The sequence below is a fragment of the Oncorhynchus nerka genome, linkage group LG11, assembly GCF_034236695.1.
Source record: "Oncorhynchus nerka isolate Pitt River linkage group LG11, Oner_Uvic_2.0, whole genome shotgun sequence".
Lineage (NCBI taxonomy): Eukaryota > Metazoa > Chordata > Actinopteri > Salmoniformes > Salmonidae > Oncorhynchus > Oncorhynchus nerka.
The window spans coordinates 21,655,289-21,682,231 of record NC_088406.1 but is presented as its reverse complement, the minus strand read 5'-3'; the positions used below and the strand labels follow the sequence as shown (position 1 = coordinate 21,682,231).

Sequence of the window (26,943 nt, the reverse complement as noted above, 5' to 3'; positions counted from 1 at the left end):
GACGGCATTGCGCGTACCCCAGTTTGGGAATACCTGGTCTAGAATGTAATTTTATGCTGTAGCGTTAAGATTTTCCTTCACTGTAACTAAGTGGTCTAGCCCGAATCATGAAAAACAGCCCTAGACCATTATTCCTCCTCCATCCAACTTTGCAGTTAGCACTATACATTCGGGCAGGTAGGGTTCTCCCGGCATCCGCTAAACCCAGATTTGTCAGTTGGACTGCCAGATGAAGTGTGATTCATCACTCCAGAGAACGCATTTCCACTGCACCAGAGTCCAATGGTGGCGAGCTTTACACTACTTCAGCCAACGCTTGGCATTGTGCATGGTGCTCTTAGGCTTGTGTGCGGCTGCTTGGCCATGGAAACCCATTTCATGAAGCTCCCGACGAACAGTTCTTGTGCTGACATTGAGGCAGTTTGGATTTCAGTAGCGACTGTTCCAGTAGAAGACAGACAATTTTTACACGCTAAGCGCATCAGCACTCGGCGGTCCCGTTCCGTTCTGTGAGCTTGTGTGGCCTACTGGCAGAGCTGTTTCTGCTCCAAGACATTTCCACTTCACAACAACAGCACTTACGGTTGACTGGGGCAGCTCTATCCTATGATGGTGCCACATTGAATGTCACTGAGCTCTTCAGTAAGGCCATTCTATTGCTAATGTTTTTCCTATGGAGATTGCATGTCTGTCTGTTCGATTTTATACAACTGCCAGCAACAGGTGTGGCTGAAACAGCCGAATCCGCTAATTTGAAAATACACAAATACTTGTGTCTATATAGTGTTTGTTAAAAGTTGTCTTCTAGCCTACTCTTCCTCATCAGGGGTGACCTACTGTAACACTCCTCATGGACCCTATTAATCAGGTGTGTTCAAAAGCCGGTCACCCAGTGGCTCCCCAGGAGGGGTTGGTAACTCCTGATGTAGGTTCAATGCAGAAGGAACAGAGTGGAGTCATTAAGAAGATAGATACAATGACCAATAAAGATGTAGATTATGATCCATTTTTATCAAGTGAAGTCATACGATACCTGTCAAAAGTTTTAGAACACCTACTCATTCATGGTTTCTTTATTTTGACTATCTTCAACAATGTAGAATAATAGTGAAGACATCAAAACTATGAAATAACACATATGGAATCATGTAGTAACCAAAAAAAGTGTTAAACAAATCTAAATATATTTGAGATTCTTCAAAGTCGCCACCCTTTGCCTTGACAGCTTTGCACACTCTAGGCATTCTCTCAACCAGATTCATGAGGTAGTCACCTGGAATGATTTTCAATGAACAGGTGTGCCTTGTTAAAAGTTCATTTGTGGACTTTCTTTCCTTCTTAATGCATTTGAGCCAATCAGTTGTGTTGTGACAAGGTGGGGGGTGGGGGGTGCAGTCGCAAAAAAACATAAAGCGCTATGATGAAACTGGCTCTCATGAGGACCACCACAGGAATGGAAGACCCAGAGTTACTTCTGCTGCAGAGGATAAGTTCATTAGAGTTAACATCAGAAATTGCAGCCCAAATAAAAGCTTCAGAGTTCGAGTAACAGACACATCTCAACATCAACTGTTCAGAGGATACTGTGTGAATCGGGCCTTCATGGTCACATTGCTGCAAAGAAATCACTACTAAAGAACACCAATGAGAAGAAGAGACTTGCTTGGGCCAAGAAACACGAGCAATGAACATGAGACCGGTGGAAATTTGTCCTTTGGTCTGGATTGTCTTTGTTAGATGCGGTGTGGGTGAACGGATGATCTCTGCATGTGTATTTCCCACCGTAAAGCATGGAGGAGGTGTTATGATGTGGGGGTGGGTTTACTTGATAGCTACCTACACAAATAGCTAGCTAGAACAAAGTGTTAATAAGATACATTCATTTAAAAAGATTAAAAGCAATACAAATAAGTTCTCCAGTAGGCATCTACTGAGGGAGCTAAGAGCTGTGTTGTCAGTCATTTCCCAGCTGGTGACACTGATTTATTTAGAATTTAAGAAACACTTATCGCTGCAGAATGCTGTTTACGCCATCCCGTTTGGGCTTAGTGGGACTATCATTTGTTTTTCAACAGCACAATGACCCAACAGACTGCCAGGCTGTGTAAGGGCTATTTTAACAAGGAGGAGAGTGATGGAGTGCTGCATCAGATGATCTGGCCTCCAAAATCCCCAGACCTCAACCAAATTGAGAGGGTTTGGGATGAGTTGGACCGCAGAGTGAAGGAAAAGCAGCCAACAAGTGCTCAGCATATGTGAGAAGTCCTTCAAGACTGTTGGAAAAGCATTCCAGGTGAAGCTGGTTGAGAGAATGCCAAGAGTTTGCAAAGTTGTCATCAAGGCAAAGGGTGGCTACTTTGAAGAATCTCACATTGTGATTTGTTTAACACTTTTATGGTAACTAGATGATTCCATGTGTTATTCCAGTGTATTTCTGATCAATTTGATGTTATTTAAATGGACAAAAATGTCCTTTTCTTTAAAAAAATACGAAAATATTTAAGTGACCCCAAATTTTTGAACGGTAATGTATATGAGGAATTACATGAATACAGAGACAGTGTTACATGATCACACAGTAAAGGCACCCAGATAGGCACTCATCTGGCTTTTCATATTATCCACAACTTCTCCCTGCATGCATTTGGCCTCATATACGTGGATAATGCATACATACAATAATAAGGCCTTTTACCAAGCATTTTGGTTAGTGATGACAAGTACTGCATACACATTGTTTCCAGTAGTCTATATGGAATTGATAACCAAAGCAAAGTCTAAACAAGTTTAGCTGTATACGTAGCACGTAGATGAATGGTGATATGTTAATAACAACCAATACATTGAGATACATAAGTGTCCCAACAGTAAATGACAATAGGCTGATATAGGTAAGAGGTTGATAATTAGGCTTGTTTAGGCGGATACAGTTGCTAGCTCCACCAGTTTGCTTGGAGTAGGGGACTAGGAGCAGGCAGGGTTGTGTGGAAATCTCACGCCAGGTAGAGTAGCAGGCGTATGGGGGACAGATTGAGGACTGGGAGAGTGAACATGTCAGAGTCCCAGGGTGTCTTTCTGCACTTGGCAACCCAGAAGGGTGTTTCCAGCCTGGACACACTCAGACACACTGGCCACTGAAACACACAACATCACCAGGACAGGCATCATTATACAGTGGCATCATGTTGGCAAGGATGGGCAAAATGTATCTTCAACACTTGTTTGAAGACAAAATACCACCAACATTGTATTGTGAATGATTATACTCAAAATGTAAATATATTTGTCATTTAAGTAATACAGTATGGTAGATACCTACTAGGAAATTGCATTCACCTAAACATTTTCTTTCCAATCAGGGCAGAAGGACAAGAGTTGCCAGGACTATGAGTGTAAGCTATAGCTACCTTTCTGAGCCTGGATCCATGATACTGCCTTCATGGCCAGAAACTGCCACTCCTCCTGAGCCTCCATCTTGAAACCATAGAGCCATACCAGGGCTAGAACCGTGGCCCACACCTCCTGGTCCACCTGAGTGAGGAAGAGAGTGAGAGAGAGAGACAGACAGATTGAGAGAGAAACAGAAAATAAGGACACTGAGACATGGGTATCATGGGGACATTCAATTCAATGTTCATCAAGCCCTTGTCCAGAGCTGATGGTCATTCTACAGAGCGCACGTGCAGATACTCTGAGTGCATCATCTTGCAGCATGCTCATAATACACAGTATCAGTCAAAAGTTTGGACACACCTCTTCATTACTATGTTCTACATGGAATAGAATAATAGTGAAGACATCAAAACTATGGAATAACACATGGAATCATGTAGTAACCTAAAAAGTTAAACATATATTTTGATTTGTTTTTGAGATTCTTCAAAGTAGCCACCCTTTGCCTTGATGACAGCTTTGCACACTCTTGGCATTCTCTCAACCAGCTTCATGAGGTTGTCACCTGGAATGCATTTCAATGAACAGGTGAGCCTTCTTAATTTGTTGATTTTCTTTCCTTCTTATTGAGTTTGAGCCAAATCAGTTGTGTTGTGACATGGTAGGGGTGGTATACAGAAGACAGCCCTATTTGGTAAAATACCAATAAGTCCATATTATGTCAAGAAAAGCTCAAATAAGCAAAGAGAAACGACGGTCCGTCATTACTTTAAGACATGAAAGAGGGTCAGTCTGGAAAATTTCAAGAATTTTGAAAGTTTCTTCAAGTGCAGTTACAAAAACCATCAAGCCCTATGATGAAACTGGTTCTCTTGAAGACCGCCACAGGAAAGTAAGACCCAGAGTTACCTCTGCTGCAGAGGATAAGTTCATTAGAGTTACCAGCCTCAGAAATTGCAGCCCAAATAAATGCTTCAGAGTACAAGTAACAGACGCATCTCAACATCAACTGTTCAGAGGAGACTGCGTGAATCAGGCCTTCATGGTCGAATTGCAGCAAAGAAACCACTACTGAAGGACACCAATAATAAGAAGAGACTTGCTTGGGACAAGAAACACAAGCAATGGACATTAGACCTGTGGAAATCTGTCTTTTGGTCTGATGAATCCAAATTTGAGATTTTTGGTTCCAACCGGCGTGTCTTTGTGATACGCAGAGTAGATGAACGGATGATCTCCGTATGTGTGGTTCCCACTGTGAATCATGGAGGGGTTGTGATGGTGCTTTGCTGGTGACACTGTCTGTGATTTATTAAGAATTCAAGGCACACTTAACCAACATGGCTAGCACAGCATTCTGCAGCGATATGCCACCCCATTTGGTTTGCGCTTAGTGGGAGAAAAATTTGTTTTTTAACAGGACAATGACACCTCCAGGCTGTGTAAGTGATATTTGACCAAGAAGAGGAGAGATGGAGTACTGCATCAGATGACCTGCCTTCACAATCACCCAACCTCAACCCAATTGAGATGGTTTGGGATGAGTTGGACCACAGAGTGAAGGAAAAGCAGCCAACAAGTGCTCAGCATATGTGGGAACTCCTTACAGGCTGTTGGAAAAGCATTCCAGGTGAAGCTGGTTGAGAGAATGCCAAGAGTGTGCAAAGCTGTCATCAAGGCAAAGGGTGGCTACTTTGAAGAATTAAAAATATATTTTGATTTGTTTAACACATATGGTTACTACATGATTCCATATCTGTTATTTCATAGTGTTTATGTCTTGTCTATTATTCTAAAATGTAGAAAATAGTAAAAACAAAGAAAAACCCTGGCATCTCAGTTTATTTCTGTGGACCCACCTGTGCAGGCTTTGGCTTGGACACCTCCTCCTCTGTCTTCACCAGCACCTCAGCCAATGCTGCCTCTAGGACCCAGGAACCAGAGGCCTTCTGAAGGGAGATCAGCTGGAGGAGAGGGTCCCTCACAGGCTTAGAGGTTGGGGCTGGCGAGTCAAAGTCTAATGGGATTGGACAACATAATGGTTAGAACGGTTAGAGATGATCTAAATGATTACATACCTAATACCTTAACTGTTCCATTATAGCGTCAGTGGCTAACTGAGTCACCCTAACCGGAATCCTAACAGTTGCGGTAAAATCCTTGTGCTGTGCTTGAGTAATACAATCACAATAAATAGAACACTGAGGAGCATCAAACAGTGTTACAATTCCTTGAATAACAGGTATTTGGAATTAGGTTAACACAGACATTAACCCTTAACCCTCGTAAAACTGACCATCCTACCGATCCTCGACTTCGGTGATGTCATCTATAAAATAGCCTCCAACACTCTACTCAACAAACTGGATGCAGTCTATCACAGTGCCATTTGTTTTGTCACCAAAGCCCCATAAACTACCCACCATTGCGACCTGTACGCTCTCGTTGGTTGGTCCTCGCTTCATACTCGTCGCCAAATCCACTGGCTACAGGTTATCTACAAGTCTCTGCTAGGTAAAGCCCCGCCTTATCTCAGCTCACTGGTCACCATAGCAGCACCCACTCGTAGCACGCGCTCCAGCAGATATATCTCACTGGTCACCCCCAAAGCCAATTCCTCCTTTGGTCGTCTTTCCTTCCAGTTCTCTGCTGCCCATGACTGGAACAAATTGCAAAAATCTCTGAAGCTTGAGACTCACATCTCCCTCACTAGCTTTAAGCACCAGCTGTCAGAGCAGCTTACAGATCACTGAACCTGTACATAGCCCATCTGTAAACAGCCCATCTATCTACCTACCTCATCCACATACTGTTATTTATTTATTTTGCTCCTTTGCACCCCAGTACTCTACCTGCACATTCATCTTCTGCCGATCTACCATTCCAGTGTTTAATTGCTATATTGTAATTACTTCGCCACCATGGACTATTTATTTCCTTAACTTACCTCATTTGCACTCACTGTATATAGACTTTTTGTTTTCTTTTGTTCTTCTGTATTATTGACTGTATGTTTTGTTTATTCCATGTGTAACTCTGTGTTGTTGTATGTGTCGAATTGCTACGCTTTATCTTGGCCAGGTCACAGTTGCAAATGAGAACTTGTTCTCAACTAGCCTACCTGGTTAAATAAAGGTGAAATAAAAATAAAATTAAAAGAACAGATGTTTTCATAGCCGAATACTAAATCATCCAAAGCTGAAACCCAATGTAAATTGTTTATGTTGTGTCGTACATTCCCACAAACAAAAGTCTATCTATTAAAGATCACAATTCAACATTACAGTACTTCTACCCAAAAAACACTGAACAAAAATATAAACGCAACATGTAAAGTGTTGGTTTCACGAGCTGAAATAAAAGATGCCGGAAATTTTCGGTAAGCTCAAATAAAATGTGCACAAATTGGTTTACATCCCTGATAGTGAGCATTTCCCCTTTGCCAAGATAATCTATCCACTTGACAGGTGTGGCATATCAAGAAGCTGATTAAACAGCATGATATTGTGTTGGGGACAATAAATGTACAGTTTTTTCATACAACACCACAGATGTCTCAAGTTGAGGGAGCATGCAATTGTCATGCTGACTGCAGGAATGTCCACCAGAGCTGTTGCCAGATAATTGAATGTTAACTTCTCTACCATAAGCCACCTCCAACGCCTTTTAAGAAAATTTGGCAGTACGTCCAAACGGACTCACAACCTGCAGACCATGTGTATGGTGTTGTGTGGGTGAGTGATTTGCTGATGTCAACGTTGTGAACAGAGTGCCCCATGGTGGCGGTGGGGTTATGGTATGGGCATGCATACGCTACGGACAACGAACACAAATGCATTTTATCGATGGCAATTTGAATGCACAAAAATACAGTGATGATATCCTAAGGCCCAATTTTTTTTAAGGTATCTGTGACCAACAGATGCATATCTATATTCCCAGTCATGTAAAATCAATATATTAGGACCTAATGGATGCATTTAAATTGACTGGTTTCCTCATATGAACTGTGTAACTCCGTAAAATCTATTAAAATTGTTGCATGTTGCATTTTATATTTTTGTTCAGTATAATTCAACATGAACCATGTTGATTCCAACATTTCTGTAAAAGTTATGAAATGTGTCAAAACACATTTTGTAAAACTGAATTATTTGAATTAACCCTGAAATGAATAAAACATGTAGTTTCATCAAAACATGCAGACTTTAAACATGAACCCATCAGATCACAATCTTAATACAAATGAACAGGGATCATATTAACAGGGTTTAGTATTAACTCATAATAGTGATATGTAAGCATATTGAAAAGGAGACATGTAACTTGTTTTTTAAACAAATAAACTCGGTGCTGACCTTTACATTTACTCTTTTTGCTCAACTTTAACTTGCCTGGGGCACTCATCTGCAGACTACTCGCCATCATCAGGGAGCTGCACTGAGCCATAAAACACGACTGCTTCATGTACGTGCAGCTTTGATACAACACTGAGAAAGAAGGGAAAAACACAGGTCACTGGGTTACAAACATGAAGGTACACGCACCAAACTCATTAATGACTAAACTATGAGGATTCTGTCTTTCACGTGCAGGGGGCACAGATTGAGACACTTCAGCTCGCGGTTACAATTTATTTAGCGCCATTTACATATCTGCATAAAATAATTTCCTTGCACAGCCTCTCCCCATCACACAAACACTCACTCACTTGGTGTGGGGACATGTCTGTGTAGCAGCTGTCCTTGCATGGCCTCTCCCTGTCACACAAACACTCACTCACTTGGTGTGGGGACATGTCTGTGTAGCAGCTGTCCTTGCAGGGCCTCTCCCCATCACACAAACACTCACTCACTTGGTGTGAGGACATGTCTGTGTAGCAGCTGTCCTTGCATGGCCTCTCCCTGTCACACAAACGCTCACTCACTTGGTGTGGGGACATGTCTGTGTAGCAGCTGTCCTTGCAGGGCCTCTCCCCGTCACACAAACACTCACTCACTTGGTGTGGGGACATGTCTGTGTAGCAGCTGTCCTTGCATGGCCTCTCCCTGTCACACAAACACTCACTCACTTGGTGTGGGGACATGTCTGTGTAGCAGCTGTCCTTGCACTTACTCTCCCCGTCACACAAACACTCACTCACTTGGTGTGGGGACATGTCTGCGTAGCAGCTGTCCTTGCAGGGCCTCTCCATCTCCTTGGTGGACAGCGATGAAGGCAGTAAAGGCACTGCTCACTCCTGATTGGACGCTGAGCTCTATCACCTTCTCTTTCGCTCCCTCCTTCTCACCATCCTGCTCCCTCTCTTCCACCTCCAGGGATTGGATTAGGGTTCGAGCACCCAGCCTGTGGACAGTCATTCTGGAGAGGAGGGATAGAGAGAAGAATTAGAGGAAAGAGCGAGAGAGAGATAAGAGTTAGAGGGATATAGAGATTAAGAGGGTGGAGTGGGGGAGAGGAGGGATATAGAGATTAAGAGGGTGGAGTGGGGGAGAGGAGGGATATAGAGATTAAGAGGGTGGAGTGGGGGAGAGGAGGGATAGAGAGATTAAGATGGTGGAGTGGGGGAGAGGAGGGATAGAGAGATTAAGATGGTGGAGTGGGGGAGAGGAGGGATATAGAGATTAAGAGGGTGGAGTGGGGGAGAGGAGTGATATAGAGATTAAGATGGTGGAGTGGGGGAGAGGAGTGATATGGAGATTAAGACGGTGGAGTGGGAAAGACGAGGGTCGATAATAAGATGGGGGTACCCACAGTACTATATATATCAAATCATACTACATAGCTGAAGTGCATTAGAAGTGCTGGCACAGTTTCTGTTAATGGAGCATCATAGCAGTGTTGCCTGTAAATAGTGGCACATTCCCTTAAAATGCATCTGACCAAGGCCTGCAGTGTTGTTTTTACCCAGTGTCCTCTGCAGGCTTAAGACTGAAGCTCAGCTGGTTCTCAACAGGCTGCTTGGCCAGGCTGTACTTCACTGTCACCGAGCCCTCTGTGTCCCCCGAGCTCTGAGCAGGGGAGAGAATGAGAGAGAGCGAGAAAGAGACAGACAGAACGAGAGAAAGAAAACAAGGAAATACAGGGTTGAGTGAAACACGTGGACCGTGACCCAAAAAATAGTTGTCTTGCAAATAAGTTATGACCTTACCAGTGTCATTTGAACATTGACATACTGCATGTTAAATAATATTAACATTCATAACAGTAGAAGGCAGAGTCCTCACCTTCCCAGTGAGCTGGGCATACAGAAGTGCCCTTTGGCCCTGGAAAATCACTCTGATTGGTGAAGACAGAGGGGTGACAGACACCTCCTTTGGGACATTCCACTTGACTGAGATGTCCACCACAGCTGGCTGCAGGGCAAACCGGAGAGACTGCATCACCTGAGGGAGGAGTGTTAAGGAGGTGGGAGAGTGGTAAAAAATGTCATTAAAAAAGGAAAGAGATAAAACAAGAGAGAATAAGGAAGGTGATACATGTTTATAACCAATACAACCCTCAATTTACACATGTACACACACTGATAAGCTCTCTTACTTTGGGCTGCATCCTGTCCTGTCCTGTGATAAACTGTGCGTGCCCTCTGGCCTGCTTGGCCACCCCAGAAATGAGAGCAGTGCTGGCCCCCTCCCCGACCCCAAAGGAGAAACACCTGACAGGTACACACCCAGGAAACACTGTTATTGTTGTTATCAAATACCAAAATCCATATCACTTGTATCATGTTCTTGTCCTCGTGGGGTGACTGAAAACACAGACAGGTTGGGTAGGTTTACTTTAGATTGGGTTTTACAATTCATCTTTTGAGTAAAAAAGACCAGTGTTTAGACCTTTACTTTCCAGACAGGTGCAATGGGTTCTGTAACAAACTCTATTAAAACCAGTTAGTCCAATTCTTTCAGGTGGGAGGTGACAGAGCTAGCTATGGGATCTCTGCCCCAACTAGGTAATGATAGGGGAAACAGTGCTTGTGGGCCCACCTGTGAGAACCGGCATTCGTCTTCACCAGATCCAGGACTTCCTTGGTGTTCCCCACCTCACCGTCAGTGAACAAGAAGAGCTGTGGAGGACAGAGCAGGTGTTACGGAGATAGCACTGACAAAACCTCTTGGGCTTTACCAGTTCATTTACACTGAAGTAACAGGCACCATACCTCTTCAGGCCATTTCAATGCTACGGCTATACGTTCAAAAACACAAAAATAGGAGTCAACCTCTGACTCTCTGAACAAAGGTACTACGGCAATCTGCCTACTAATATCAAAAGTGTTGGAAGACAGCTGGTGAGGAGGCCTCGCGGTCTCTGCCTCCAGTTCCATCTGGCGCATTTTGAGCTCCAAATGCCGTTGTTCTCTTTCTGCCTCACAGAGGAGTATGAAAATACATTATGATAAACAGGCTGTTTCTCGTCCACTACAGCCAGGTGACCAAGTACTGGTGTTTTTGCTTGTTCCAGGATCTTCACTGTCAGCTCGTTTCTCTGGTCCGTATTTCATTGAAAAGAAATTAAGTGAAACTGATTATGTGCTTCAAACTCCTGATAGAAACGCAAGTATCGGGTGTGCCACATTAACACGTTGAAAGCATACCAGACCCGACCCATCACCCAGGTAGATAGTTCAAAAACAGCGGAAGGTACTGCTGTCTCCTCTGCTTCTACTGCTATGATAGTGGGCTGTCATATTAATGATGTTGATGGAGATGGATTAGAGTTGTGCAATACTCAGCAGCAGTGCATTATTAGATTACCCAACTCAGAAATGCTGCTGTCTCTCTGGTTCATTTAACGGACGGACAGGCCGACGATATTGTGAGGCTACTGCACAGTTTTCCATGTCTCTTTAATGACGTTCCTACTCGCACCAACGTGTTGGAACATGACATTAATGTTGGAAATGCTGCCCCTGTCAAGCAACACCCATATCGTATCAACGCTTCCAAGAGGAAGATAATGAGGGATGAGGTGAGATATTTGTTGGAGAATGACCTGGCTACGCCAAGTTCAAGCCCTTGGAGTTCTCCTTGCATTCTGGTTCATAAATCTGATGGTACATCCAGATTAAGTACGGATTATCTAAAGGTAAATTCTGTCACAATGCCAGATTCGTTCCCGTTATCCAGACTGGACGACTGTTTCGACACTGTTGGTGCTGTGACTTATGTAACTAAGTTGGACCTCAGATCATGTTGACTCTCTAAGGGTAGTATGTGAATGTTTGGCAGCTGCTTCTCTAACCCTGAATTTGGCAAAGTGCGAGTTAGGTAACAGTAGCCTTCCCAATCTCGGCAAAGAGGTCAGCCATGGACATGTGCGCCCTGTTGATGCCAAAGTCTTGGCTATAACTGCATTTCCCACACCTACCACCAGACGAGAGCTACGCCACTTTTTAGGGATGGTTGGCTACTACCGTAGTTTCTGTAAAAATGTCTCTGCTGTAGTTGCTCTATTGACCGATTTGCTCAGTCCAGCTAGATCATTTGAGTGGTCCCCTGATTGTAAGAGAGCTTTTGAATCTGCGAAAGCACTCTTATGTAACACCCCTGTACTTGCTGCTCCGGATTTTGAACAACCGTTTAAACTTGAGGTAGATGCTAGTGCCAGAAGTGCTGGTGCTGTTCTACTGCAGCAGGACAAGTGGAGTGGATCATCCTGTTTGTTATTTTTCTTGTAAATTTAACAAATGTCAGACAAACTATGCAACCATCGAACAAGAAGCTTCAGCTTTGTTGTTAGCTCTGCAATACTTTGAAGTATATATTGGTTCCAGTGCCCTACCAGTGGCCCTATATACTGATCATAACCCCTTAGTGTTTCTCCACCGGATGTACAACCAGAACCAGCGCCTTATGCGTTGGGCGCTTATTGTGCAAATTATCATTTGGAGATCCGCCACAAAAAGGTTCTGAAAAAGTGTTGGCAGATGCTTTGTCTCGTGTTTAAAAATTATGATTTTTGAATGTTTTGTAAATACTGTGGTCGCAATCCCCGGAGTTGCTCTTTTAAGGGTGGGAGGTATCCTGTGTGTATCCTGTGTGTATTTCTTGTCTCTCCTTCTCCCCTCACAGATGACAATCATCATTATCCAATCAGAAGACACCTGCTCCTTTTCCCTTACCCTATAACATTCCCTTGGTTTAAAAACCCTGTCAGTTGTTTACTCTAGAGCTCAATCTCTCTGTAGATCTCTTGTTTGGTTTAGCAACTACGTGTCACTTTGTCCATTACCCTGTGAGTATTAGTTATTGTTTTTGTTATGGTGTTTGACTGTTTGTTTGCTGGTGGGAAAAGGGGTTACTTAGACAAGTCACCCATGGGCCTACACTACCCGTAGGAATACTTTGTCTAAGAACACTAGTTAGAACTGGGCGGACCACCCACTGTATTTTTGGTTAGTTAGCTGTATTGAAGTAGGCTAGTCTAGCTTAGGGGTGTTTTTGGACATTTGTTTCTTTCCTTGGGTCCAGCTCAGTCCCCCCCCCCCCCGCCTTTACCGTGTGTTTACCAAATAAACCATGAGTGTTTGACGGTAGATTTAAGTTGTCTGTGGTTGTCCGTTCTCACTGTTACCTTTTCACTGTTGTAATTTGCATGAGTTATGTTACGGGTCTCGTTGCCATCCCCCCTAGACTAGAGCCAAAGGGATTTGTAACAGCGGGTATGTTGATGTGTCAACGTTAAATGACGTACGTGCAGCACTGATACTGAGAATGTTTCCTTAGTAACCAAAAACACAGGTCTATTTGGTCTCCCAGTAAGCCAGGGGGTGTGACTGTAAATACCACACTCAAAATACACTGTTTGCTAAGGTGTTACTCTGTAACTAAACATGCCCAAAGCCCAAAAGGGAATTCCCTCATGGTCTAAGACATTGGTTGCTCCCGTGGGAGACCAGGGTTATTATCCTGCGTGTTACACATGGAAAGGTGGGAGGAGTTTCAGGTGTTTCAAGAGGAACCGGTATGAATCACTGTGTGTGTGTGTGTGTGTGAGTGTGTAAGGTATATAGAAGGCCAATGAGTGAGATGATTAGAAACAAATATTCAAATGCCACTCCACAATGATACAATAACTGACAGATTTTTGTTGACCACTCAGATAGTTGAGACACTAAAAAACAAACCTAGTCAAACATGGTACAGTGGTTCCTTTGGCATCATCAAAAATAATACATAATCTATATTTTGGGTAACAGTCGTTATACATTGCGTCATCTATACACGTATGCATAAACGAAAGTAGATAAAAGGACATTCAGAAACTTCCAAAGAAATGTCTGTTGGAGGATACAGTGGCAGGATTTAGCAAAGGCATTTACATTATTGTTACCTGATAACATTGCACACTATTTATTATTTTCATCTAGATCATTTTAACTATCATTTTGGCTGGACATCTGACGAAAAACATCATCCCGACTGTCATTGTATAACCCACAGTAAAGCAACGCATGAGGTTCTGTTACAATGGAAGCATTGTTACAGAAAGTACAGACATTTCTCTGTGGGAGTGTTTGTGTATATTATTATCTGTATTTAACTAGGCAAGTCAGATAAGAACACATTCTTATTTACAATGACGGCCTAACCCGGCCAAACGCTAATCTGGACAACGATGGGCCAATGATACAGCCTGGAATCGAACCAGGGTCTGTAGTGACGCCTCTAGCACTGAAATGCAGTGCCTTAGACTGCTGCGCCTCTCGGTCTAAGGCACTGTAAGGAATGTAAGGTGTGTTAGATACCTGTCTGGGCTGGTCGGGGAGGCAGGGCTGGCTGTAGATATGTTTTAAAGGCTGGAGGATCTCTGTACCTCCCAGGTCAGCCCTCATTTCTTTCACCTTCTGCAGAGCCTCATCCATAGTCTTCTGGCTGTACTCCACACTCTTACTGATGTCCAGATAGATATACACACACAAGGTCAAAGGGTCATTACCACAACATGTTATAGACCCAAGCCATGGACATTTGAATCCTTCCCCTACCTGCTGCAAATTATTAGATGTAAACAAGATTGAAACAGGGGTTGGAAGGAGAAAACACTCACGGAAAGAAGGACTCATAACTGGACCCAAAGCCGATGATGTTGAAGTAGCAGCCCATGGGCAGGCTTTTCAGCAAGAGCAGCAGAGTTTCCTGCAAGAGAGAAGTCCAACAAGTGTCTTTACTCTTCAATAAACCTTATAGGACAGTCTTAAAGAACTAGTACAGAGTAACCACTGTGTATTGGATTTAACTCCAAACTACCTTGTGGTGAATCCTGTGCAGATTGAGCTGTTCATTCACTAGAATAGGGTTGCTGTGTGTGTGTGTGTGTGTGTGTGTATACCCTGGCACTGCTAATACGGTCCTGTGACCCAGACCCAAGGTGCATGGGGCATTCCATGCTGCCAGAGCGATCCACTACGAACAGGAACTCCCCGTGTGAGGTCATAGATGACATCACATCCTTGGGGAACTCTGGGTACAAGCTCAGCATGACCACTGGGTCACCCATCAGAGAGCCTGGGGGCGTGAGGGAGAGAGAAAGAGAACGAGAGAAAGAAGGAGAGAAAGACATGTGTCCAACAGTTTTTCTCCATTTCTATAGGACGCCTCTCCTTCAGTCTCACCATGTCCCTCTATAAACATGGATGACGGTAGTAGACTAGACTACTCATTGATCTCATATACACCAATCTACAACAGAGTACACCCCCCTCACCTGGCTTGGCAGAAGCCTGTGCTGCCTCTACTATAGCAGTAGGCTGATGGGTGTCTTGGTAATACAACAACAGCTCAACATCCCGGTCAAACTGATGACCTGCAGCCAGACTGACCTGCAGTTAGAACAACATTCACATGAAGGCAGAGCAGTCAGAGAGGGAATTGAACAACTATGAAGGATTCTGATGGTTTATGGTGCTAGTGAGAGTGCAAGCACACAGACATACACAGTGTACACATTCATACGTACGTAAAGCAACACACTTACACATGCATATGAACACACACACACAGTACCGTGGCTTGGGTTTTCTCTGTGTTGAGGTAGTTGAGTGGGTCCAGGGGACAGTTGGACTCTACTCTAGAGATGGGATGAGGGGACGACACATGGGCACTGAGGGACAGACTGTAGGGGACAGAACCAGCGGGCACCGAGGACACCTGGGCACTGCCACCACTACCACTGTCTGACCCTTAGAGAGAGATGGGTGAGGGAGAGAGGAAGAGAGAGGGGCGAGAGACCCACAGATTAGAATGTTTTTGTTCCAGCCCAACACTAACACTCCTTTCATCTCATCAACAACTCACCAAGACCTTGATTAATTCATTAAAACGGGACTGTAACTACAGCCTGCACCATCCCCTGTGGGTCTCGAATAGCAGGTCTGAAGACCACTGCCCTATGGGACCAGGTACTGGTTCCTAGTCACACTGCTGCCCACAAGGTTTTTACTTTGTTTTGCACTGCCCTATGATGTATTAGTGGTTTGTGTCTCTATACAGGGCCCCATGTTTTTACCCTGGGGTTGGTAACGGGGGTTGAGCACGGCGGGCAGGCAGAGCCTCAGGCCGTCGTCAGCCTGTACAGCCAGCTCTGTCACATAGTCCAGGCTGACAGAGGCCTTCTCCCCTGGAGGCAGACTGCCCACACTCAGCTTGAACACGTCCGGGCTCTCATCACTCTCCTCCAATAGGAAGGCCTGCTGGCCCGAACTCAATGCATCATCATACTGCTCCTGTGCCTGAGGAGGGACAGAGGAACACAAGGACGCATCATCAGCCTGACACAGTATAGTTACAGTAGCATACATCCAGGGGAGGGTGCCGTCTGACTGACACTAGTCATGTCAATGAGGTTTGACAGAGAGTTGCTTTGACAAAGCAGTAGGTTGGGAACCAGTTTTACAGGGTCAAAGTCTAATACTGAGAGCAGAGAGCTGTCAACAAACATCTGAATAACTTTTGAAGGCCCCTAGGTCATAGACTGCTGGTTAACCATAAAGTGATAATAATAAGTAATGGATTGGATTTATATAGAGCCTTTCTACCAACTGAGGTACCACAAGCACTTTACATAGTAAGGGGGGAACTCATCTCATCCACCATCAATGTGTGGTACCCAGCAACCATTTTGTGCCAGAATGCTCACCACACACCACATAACATGGTTGAGAGGCGAGGAGTGATATTTACCAATTAAGAATGAAGGGATTATTAGGTTGCCATGATGGAAATGGGGCCAGGTTAGCTGGCCGGTAACATTTTATACCAAGTTTCTCTTAAAACTGTGTAGTAACGCTCTAATTACACTAGTAACAACACTTGTACTAACATGTTATTGATTGGTATTAAATGTGAAATTAACCCAAATCCTGCAATAAATTATACTTTTGTAGATCTCAGAAAATTTCATAAAAATGTCTAGAGTTGTATTTGTCTCATTATTGACTTGTCATCTCTCCTCACCTTCTGTTTCTCCTGAACCTCAGCCACCACCTCAGTCTGTCCTATCTTTGCGCTGAACCTGCAGACAGCAGCCTCTCCCGGCAGAGGGAAAACAAAGATGGCCTCCAGGGGGCTCTGCTCCTGGTTCTCATACTGCAGAGTGGAGCTCACAGTGGCCACATGCCCCTGCACACTCACTTCCACAGCAATACTCTTCAGAGGCACTGAGAGAGGTAGGGATGGATGGAGCAACAGATTTTTAATTTCGTGAAAAATAATATACAGTTGAAGTCAGAAGTTTACATACACCTTTGCCAAATACATTTAAACTCAGTTTCAAAATTCCTGACATTTAAACCTCGTAAAAATTCACTGTCTTAGGTCAGTTAGGATCAGCACTTCATTTTAAGATAATGAAATGTCAGAATAATAGTAGAGAGAATTATTTATTTCAGCTGTAATTTCTTTCATCACATTCCCAGTGGGTCAGAAGTGTACATACACTCAAGTAGTACTTGTAGCATTGCCTTTAAATTGTTTAACTTGGGTGAAACGTTTTGGGTAGCCTTCCACAAGCTTCCCACAATAAGTTGGGTGAATTTTGTCTCATTCCTCCTGACAGAGCTGGTGTAACTGAGTCAGGTTTGTAGTCCTCCTTGCTCGCACACACTTTTTCAGTTCTGCCCACAAATTTTCTATAGGATTGAGGTCAGGGTTTTGTGATGGCCACTCCAATACCTTGCCTTTGTTGTCCTTAAGCCATTTTGCCACAACTTTGGAAGTATGCTTGTGGTCATTGTCCATTTGGAAGACCCATTTGCGACCAAGCTTTAACTTCCTGACTGATGTCTTGAGATGTTGCTTCAATACATGACGCCATCTATTTTGTGAAGTGCACCAGTCCGTCCTGCAGCAAAGCATCCCGACAACATGATGCTGACACCCCCGTGCTTCACGGTTGGGATGGTGTTCTTCGGCTTGCAAGTGTCATGACGTTGCCCTCTTTGTGTACAGCGAGCACCATCCCAATCTCTCTCTCTCCTACAACTAGGCTGCTGTGGTCAGAGAGGTCGTAAATTCCTGGAGGAGATTGTCTCTATACTGTGGCCATGAGGAGATGAATTTTCATAGAGAACAAAGGAATTTCTTCCACCTCACAGAACTTGAGGTCTGAACAACATTTATGTTCCGGAGAAGGTATAAAAGATCGGTGAAGAATCCAGCTACGAACTGGTCCGGTTGGTACAATTTGGTGAAGCTCATGGTAGACGGTGCGGCCACATTACCATAACACTGTTTATATAATAACCTCAGATATGAGGTTTACATCTAATTGTTGTATAAGATGAATGACTGAGGATGATACTGTTTGTAAAATTGTGTAATGTGATTTGGACTTTTTAATGAAGGAAACTCCAATTCCCCTTTGAGTGTAACTAAATCAGAGGACCGCCCATGAGCCCAGTTAAGGTAAGGCATCTTGGTACAGGCCCTTTTCTGCAATTCTGAATAAAACCCCACCGTGAGAATTTCTCAACAGACCATGTTTCTCTCAATCACGAGAGGACAAAGGTTGCAGACCAGCTTACCTCGATAACGAGAGGGCCAAGGTTTGAGTAGATGGCTGAATCTTTTAACCATCCCACGTGGTTAAACTCTTAGACTATCGATACCGACAGAATAAGAACAAATCTTTGATATGAATTACTAGTCTGCAGCTAGGAATTCGGTATCATTGAACGCGAAGAACGACATCCGCTGAAACATCTATCCATAACGACATGAATGAATGTCACTGAACTATCCATTCTAACCATGGCAGAGTGAGAGAGACGGACAATTCTACAAAATAATCAAACTTTTCAACAGCGATCAAGACGACACACTAAGCGTAAATTTATATATTGATTGCAATTGTTCCCGAATGAGGGAGAGTTCATGTGCAAAGGATTAGCATTTCAATTGTTATAATTATCAACTCTGTCGTGACTTCTCATCTGACCCCCACTCCCCTTTTGTCTAACAAGCCGCGATGCCGGTTTAGCCCACTAGGGCACATTCCCCAATCATTTCTTGTAACCATATTTGTTTGTTTGTTTGTGTGTGCACTTCTGTGATTGTTTAGTTATTTAATAAATACATGATTTAAGACAATTGATGTATGGATGACTCATAGTGAAGACTGGGTTCGTGCAGATAACCAACAATTTACGACGTTTGGAATGAGACTAACGTGAGGTAAAGTAAATAATTCATTAATTCGAAGACTAATTGATCAGATAAAATATCAGAAAAGTTATTTTAGGAAATGATAACTTTGTAATCTGAATATTTTTCCTCGGTCCCCGACTTCCTAGTTAATTGCAGTTACATGATTAATCAGTTTAATCGTAATAATAATTACTGAGTTATTTGATAAATAAGTCTTATGTTTAATGATGCCAAAGACACGACACAAGCCTCCCCCTTTTTCCTACAAACATAACGATGGTCATTATGGTCAAGCAGTTATATTTTTGTTTCATCTGACCAGAGGACATTTCTACACAAAGTACAATCTTTGTCCCGATGTGCAGTTGCAAACCATATTCTGGCTTTTTTTAATGGCGGTTTTGCAGCAGTGGCTTCTTCCTTGCTAAGCTGCCTTTCAGGTTATGTCAATATAGGAATCGTTTTACTGTGGATATAGATAGATACCGGTTTCCTCCAGCATCTTCACAAGGTCCTTTGATGTTGTTCTGGGATTGATTTGCACATTGACACCAAAGTACGTTCATCTCTAGGAGACAGAATGAGTCTCCTTCCTGAGTGGTATGATGGCTGTGTTGTCCCATGGTGTTCATACTTGCGTACTATTGTTTGTACGGATGAACGTGGTACCTTCAGGAATTTGGAAATTTATCCCAAGGATGAACCAGACTTCTGGAGGTCAACAATTTTATTTCTGAGGTCTTGGCTGATTTCTTCTAGATTTTTTCCATGATGTCAAGCAAAGAGGCACTGAGTTTGAAGGTATGCCTTGAAATACATCCACAGGTACACCTCCAATTGACTGAAATGATGTCAATTCGCCTATCAGAAGGTTCTAAAGCCATGACATCATATTCTGGAATTTTCCCAGCTGTTTAAAAGCACAGTCAGCTTAGTGTATGTAAACTTCTGACCCACTGGAATTGCGATACAGTGAATTACAAGTGAAATAATCTGTCTGCAAACAATTGTTGGAAAAATGACTTGTGTCATGCACAAAGTAGATGTCCTAACTGACTTTCCAAAACTATAGTTTGTAAACAAGACATTTGTGGAGTGGTTGAAAAACAAGTTTTAATAACTCCAAACTAAGTGTATGTAAACTTCCGACTGCAACTGTAAATGTGGTGAAATGTTCTGAAGTATTTATTTCATAAAAAGGAAGAGAAACAGACACTGGAAGTAAACAATCATGTCTGCTTTCAAACCGTACCTGGTTCATTCTTGACAGTAACCAATCCACAGCAGTTCTCCATTTTGGCTCCTGTATGGAGAAGTCAGGTGTCATATCATTGTCCTGGTACTGAAGTTAATTGCCATGTGTGGCCAAGTAGGCTACTGTGGCTATTTGATCATTATGTAGGTATACCAGAGTGGCCTACCATCAAAAACAAGGAGAAAATGTAACATTTTAACATGGACATAGCTGTTTTATAATTCGGCCTACAGTAGCAGCCAATGAGTGGTGTTCAATGTAGGCTTCATTCCATGAGACTTAAAACATGCAGAGCTTGACATTAACCTGTTTATCCACTTGTCCTTCAGACAAGGAGGTGACAAAATATGTTGTGTTATTTCGATGCAAGAAACCACTTTTCAAAATATAATGCATTATTATTCCCAAACCATTATTACAGAGAATCAGACAAATTATGCTACCCTCTGCCTATTGGCTACTTAGCGTATTCAAGCCTGTCTCAAAGTACAACACAAACAATGTACATGGTTTGTGCTCTTGCAGGAAGCAATCACTCCCTATTGCTGACTAAAAATGATTTATAACTGGGCTAATAACTCACTAACTAGAAAAGGATATGAACTAAATGTGCACACGTGGCTACACGTGGCTACATGCTGCTCTCTCTTTGATCTCCAAACAAGCGCATCTACTCAAGACCACAGCTGTAAACACAGTCCAGTTCAAAGTAAAAGGCACAGATCCAAATATGGCAATGGTCTATTTGCATATAGGCCTACTGCAGCTCTGATTAGTTATGCCGCACCGTTTGGGGGTAAAGTATGGGCTCAGTTGTGCGCAATAGAATACTACTCTAATGAATTCTTCATATGACAATCTCTTGCGTAGTTCGTTTTGTTTCGTTATGTTGAATTGATAGTGGGTAATATTGTGTTGATTCAATCACAATTGACACAGTAAAGGGAAATGTTGACAGTGTTAAAAGTGACTCCCCATCCCGCATGAGGGAGCGTAATCGTCGACTGACACTAATTAGCATAACGCAACGGACATAAATATTCCTAGAAAATATTCCTATTCATGAAAATCACCCTGTCATCTCAGATTTTCAAAATATGCTTTTACAGCCAAAGCTAGACAAGCATTTGTGTAAGTTTATCGATAGCCTAGCATAGCATTTTGTCCAGCTAGCAGCAGGTAACTTGGTCACGGAAATCAGAAAAGCAATCAAATTAAATAGTTTACCTTTGATGAGCTTCGGATGTTTTCACTCACGAGACTCTCAGTTAGATAGTCAATGTTCCTTTTTTCCAAAAATATTATTTTTGTAGGTGAAATTGTTCTTCACGTTTGGCTGAGAAAAAGCCCGGAAATTGCAATCACGAAAACGCTGAAAAATATTCCAAATTAGCTCCATAATAGCGACAGAAACATGGCAAACGTGGTTTATAATCAATCCTCAAGGTGTTTTTCAAACATCTATTTGATAATATATCCACCGGGACAATTGGTTTTTCAGTAGGACCGATTGGAATAATGGCTACCTCTGTATTTTATGCGAGAATCACTCTGGGAGCATCAGGTGACCACTTGCGCAATGTAGCCGCTTACAGGTATTCTTCAACATAAATGTGTAAAACTACGTCACAATGCTGTAGACACTTTGGGGAATACGGAGAAAAAGTAATCTGGTTGATAGCCCATTCACTGCTCAATAGGGACTCATTGGAACACAGTGCTTTCAAAACATGAGGCACTTCCGGATTGGATTTTTCTCAGGCATTCGCCTGCGTTGACTTGATGACAGCTTTCCACACTCTTGACATTCCCTCAACCAGCTTCACCTGGAATGCTTTTTCAACAGTCTTTAAGGAGTTCCCACATATACTGAGCACTTGTTGGCTGCTTTTCCTTCACTCTGCGGTCCAACTCATGCGAAACCATCTCAATTGGGTTGAGGTCAGGTGATTGAGGAGGCCAGGTCATCTGATGCAGCACTTCATCACTCTCCTTCTTGATCAAATAGCCCTTACACAGCCTGGAGGTGTGTTTGGTCAATGTCCTGTTGAAAAACAAAATTATACTCCCACTAAGCGCAAACCAGATGGGATGGCATATCACTGCAGAATGCTGTGGTAGCCATGCTGGTTAAGTGCGCCTTGAACTCTAAATGAATCACAGACAGTGTCACCAGCAAAGCACCCCCACACCATCACACCTCCTCCTCCATGATTCACGGTGGGAACCACACATGCAGAGATCATCTGTTCACCTACTCTGCGTCTCACAAAGACATGGCGGTTGGAACCAAAAATATACAATTTGGACTCGTCAGACCAAAAGATAGATTTCCACAGGTCGAATGTCCATTGATCGTGTTTCTTGGCCCAAGCAAGTCTTCTTTTTGGTGTCCTCAAGAAGTGGTTTCTTTGCAGTAATTCGACCATGAAGGCCTGATTCGTGCAGTCTCCTCTGAACAGTTGATGTTGAGATGTGTCTGTTACTTGTACTCTGTGAAGCATTTATTTGGGCTGCAATTTCTGAGGCTGGTAACTCTAATGAATTTATCCTCCGCAGCAGATGTAACTCTGGGTCTTCCTTTCCTGTGGTGGTCCTCATGAGAGCCAGTGTCATCATAGTGCTTGAAGATACTTTCAAAGTTTTTGAAATGTTCCAGATAGACTGACCTTCATGTCTTAAAGTAATGATGGACTGTCGTTTCTCTTTGCTTATTTGAGCTGTTCTTGCCAAATAGAACCATCTTCTGTATACCACCCCTACCTTGTCACAACACAACTGATTGGCTCAAACGCATTAAGAAGGAAAGAAAACCCACACCTGTTAATTGAAATGCATTCCAGGTGCTGGTTGAGAGAATGCCAAGCGTGTGCAAAGCTGTCATTAAGGCAAAGGGTGGCTACTTTGAAGAGTCTCAAATATAAAATATAGTTTGATTTGTTTAACACTTTTGGTTGCAACATGATTATTTCATAGTTGTGATGTCTTCACTTTTATTCTACAATGTAGAAAATAGTAAAAATAAAGACAAACCTTTGAATGAGCAGGTGTGTCCAAACTTTTGACAGGTACTTTATACCTTCTGCGCACTACTACGCACTTTAGAGGGAACATTTCTCTACACCAACTTTTTCAGTTGTTGCACAAAGCACATGATTTGGTCTCACTTTTTATAATTGACAATGACCTGGCCTGTGTTCCATAATGAGCCTGAATTCCATATAGAACCTGCCTAATAATGACAAGCCATCTTTTAAATTAGCATGCCCTTGTGCCCAAGTAAAAATGTGACAGGGAAGCGAATGAGTGCATCATTTCAATAGCAGGTGTGTTGATCTTTCATTTGTGGACTGAGCAAGTAGCCACAACGAAGGGTTTACACAGACATTACCAAGACAATTTTAAAAGGACTTTTTTGACAAGGACCTACATTTAAAAATTGAACTGTTTTAATAGCCAATAGAATTATATATATTTTTAAGTATATATATATATTACCACCGTAAGGATAACATGTTTTAACAGGCCTACCCAATGGCATTATGAATTGACATTCAGATGATTATTTTTTACATTCTAAATGTCAGAATAATGTGGGCATTGCCTGACTACATAGACAGCATACTGCTGTAAAATAGGGACCTTGTAGCAGTCATAAGGACAAAGATTTTGCAGTAGTCAGGCAGATAGAGGTGCAAATGAATATTGGATTCATTTACACAGCGCTGGTGATGGTGATGAATGTACAATTCAATTATATTTACAAACTTCTGACTTTAAAATGTGAGCATTCAAAAAGAAAATGGCCTCTTATCAGGAAAAAAAACTATCCTTACCATACAAAGCACATGTGGGTTCTCCTAGGCTCAAATGCAGCCTCCCCATTGAGTTATCAAACGTGAACAGACATGAACATCCCAAATCAGGCACTTCTAAAGAATAGGTGTGGCCGGCCATATCTTGGAGGGCAGGCCAGGTGTATCTATATATGCTCAAGCACGCAAGTTCACACATTTAACATGACGGAGAAACCAGACACATGCTCTCCAAAAAAGAAAATAAAGAAATTGACATTGCAATACACACTGCCCTTACCCACCTTGACAAAAGGGATACATATGTGAGGATGCTGTTCATCGACTACAGCTCAGCCTTCAATACCATAGTGCCCTATAAGCTCATTACAAAGCTGACAGCCCTGGGTCTGAACTGGGTCCTGGACTTCCTAATGGGTTGTCCCCCCCAGGCGGTGAATGTAGGCAACATTACCTCCTTGACATTGATTCTCAACACGGGGGCCCCACAAGGGTGCGTCCTCAGTCCCCTCCTATATTCCCTGTGTACCCACGACTGCGTGCCTAACATAGTTCCAATTCCATTATCAAGTTCACTGACGACACGACAGTAGTAGGCCTGATTACCATTAACTACGTGACAGACTACTGGGAGGAGGTAGGCACCATGTAAACAACCTCTCCTTCAACATTAGCAAAATAAAGCAGTTGATTGTGGACTTCAGGAGGAACCAGGCTGGACAAGACTCCATCCTCATCAACAGGGGTGACATGGAGACCGTCAAGGCACTTGTATGGAAAACCAAGTTGACTGCAAGGCGCTTGTATGGAAAACCAAGTTGAAACAAACATCTGATGCCTTGCTCATAATAACCGCACATGGTTTTACCTCAACAAGCACAACAGACTAGTGCAACACCCTTCAATTGACACAGTGGGAAACAAAATGAAAGCGGAAACATCTATCATATAAACTGAACTGAAATAAAATAAAATCACAGAATAATTATATTGGAGCAGTAGAACTTCTAAATATGCTACCATAACTTCAATTACTTTTCAAGGCCAAAATATCATTTAAGGTAGGCTTATTCCGTTGACTGAATTTGGCATTGCAAATATTCAACCAACACTTTATAACACTTTCAACGCCACTCAACAACCAAACGTTTGAAAGCTGTGCATTCTCTATTCCAGAGAGACTATTGCAGGGTTCCCTAACTTAAATTTTCATTTCTCATTGGCACCATTGTGACCAATTCAAAATGTGTGTCGCACTGCCAAGTCAAATGGTCACAAATACAACTGTTCTGGTCGCAGTATCGAGCCCTGGTTGATCATGCGCCATAAGTGCTGGTTGCTGATAAAACAGTGCTTTGTACAGTAACACAATACTGGTCTTTCCAGAACAGACAGTAATTCCTCATACAACAGATGCTTTGTGTAAAAATTGACATTTCCAAGCCTGAAGTTATTGTGAACAAATAATGAAATCACAGCAGCCTGATGCAATAACGTCAATATCTGTCCAGCCAGTGTAATCTCTGGTTGAACTAGTGAAATAGGATGGAATGCAATGGTCAATCATGTCAGGAGGTAGGCCCGACCTGCCACTTGGAGGTCAGGTATTTCATTTGTATACTTATTGTACGGTCCTGAGCATTAACATCCAACAATTCAAACGATATGTTGGATAAACATTGACATGAATGACATGTGACTATTACTGTCTCTTGCTAGGCACATCAGGTTCCGTCATGACTGTTAGGGTTGGGGGCAATTGTAGCACAGTAATACAATGATGCTGAGCCAAGCAGCCAAATTATGAGTACAAGTGATTTTAACTTTAATTAAGATCGTATGAATTATACAAATAATACACGTAAAATAGCCTTGATGTCAAGTAGAGCAGTGGTTTCCCAACCTCTTTCGGTTAATGTACCAACAAGAACATTTTATTCTGTCCAGAGTACCACTGAAGAACCCCCAGAAGTGCATTTTACCAGTTAGCATATGGTCTCATGAGTCTTCTCAAGTACCCTCTGAGGATTTTTATTTTTATTTGGCAAGTCAGTTAAAAAAATCCTTATTTTCAATGACGGCCTAGGAACAGTGGGTTTACCTGCCTATTCAGGGGCAGAACGAGATGTCAGCTCGGAGATTCGAACTTGCAACCTTTCGGTTACTAGTCCAACGCTCTAACCACTAGGCTACCCTGCCGCCCCAGGATAAGACAAGTACCCCCAGTGTTTTACATTAAAAAATGACAGGATTAGTTCAAGTAGTCTCTGCGGATTAGAATAAAAAATTTAAAAACTCACAAAATCACAATTGCCCCCGGTCTCCTCAACATGACCGATTTCTGAACGTTCTGCACTCCTGAACAGACCCTGAGGTGTGGTCTTTGCTTGTTGCTCTGCACAGTCATTGTTTTAGGTTACTTGAATAGACGCAAACATCCAAAAAATAAGGATAGTGTGATATGTGGATGATATCGAATTGAATGGCTATTTCTTGCCACCGACATTAATAAGCAAAGTAGGTAATACGTCATTTCGAAATGTCTAATAAAATGTACAATATTTTGAGAACCTGAATGCTTTCACATAAATAGGCGAATCATCCTATAAACGACGCAGTCATGTAACATATTACCTTGACATATGTGATAGGCTAGTTTTCAATGGTTTCCTTTTACTGGTCCTGGAGATAAAATCCAACCGTTTCAACGTTCGTGTAGCATTAATATCAGAGTAGGCTACTTCTTCCTGGTATATAAAGATTAACGTCAATAGAAAACATTGCGCAATCAACTCATTGGCCAATGTTCATAGTCACGCCTGTTATCTTCCTTACCATT

At 42.6% G+C, this 26,943-nt stretch overlaps 1 protein-coding gene across 4 annotated transcripts; it reads right to left on the bottom strand.

The window, feature by feature from the left end:
• Positions 1-992: 992 nt before the first annotated feature.
• On the bottom strand, positions 993-26,875 carry LOC115136603 (von Willebrand factor A domain-containing protein 5A-like). Of its 4 annotated transcripts, XM_029672156.2 has the most exons (19): positions 26,739-26,874; positions 26,405-26,499; positions 20,287-20,337; positions 16,845-17,047; positions 15,898-16,120; positions 15,396-15,571; positions 15,097-15,211; positions 14,722-14,897; positions 14,440-14,528; positions 14,138-14,282; positions 10,377-10,456; positions 9,934-10,048; positions 9,621-9,779; positions 9,301-9,404; positions 8,537-8,754; positions 7,752-7,883; positions 5,253-5,410; positions 3,408-3,531; positions 993-3,134 (listed from the first exon to the last, which is right to left on the bottom strand). In XM_029672156.2, exons 3-19 carry the CDS (start codon positions 20,327-20,329, stop codon positions 3,055-3,057), a joined length of 2,340 nt encoding a protein of 779 aa, XP_029528016.2. In that variant the 5' UTR covers positions 20,330-20,337; positions 26,405-26,499; positions 26,739-26,874; the 3' UTR covers positions 993-3,054. The 4 variants fall into 4 exon arrangements, with proteins under 4 accessions (XP_029528016.2, XP_029528015.2, XP_029528017.2 ...); XM_029672155.2 differs by lacking the exon at positions 26,405-26,499; XM_029672157.2 differs by lacking the exon at positions 26,405-26,499 and having other exon boundaries at positions 7,788-7,883; positions 26,739-26,873.
• Between the last annotated feature and the right edge of the window lie 68 nt (positions 26,876-26,943).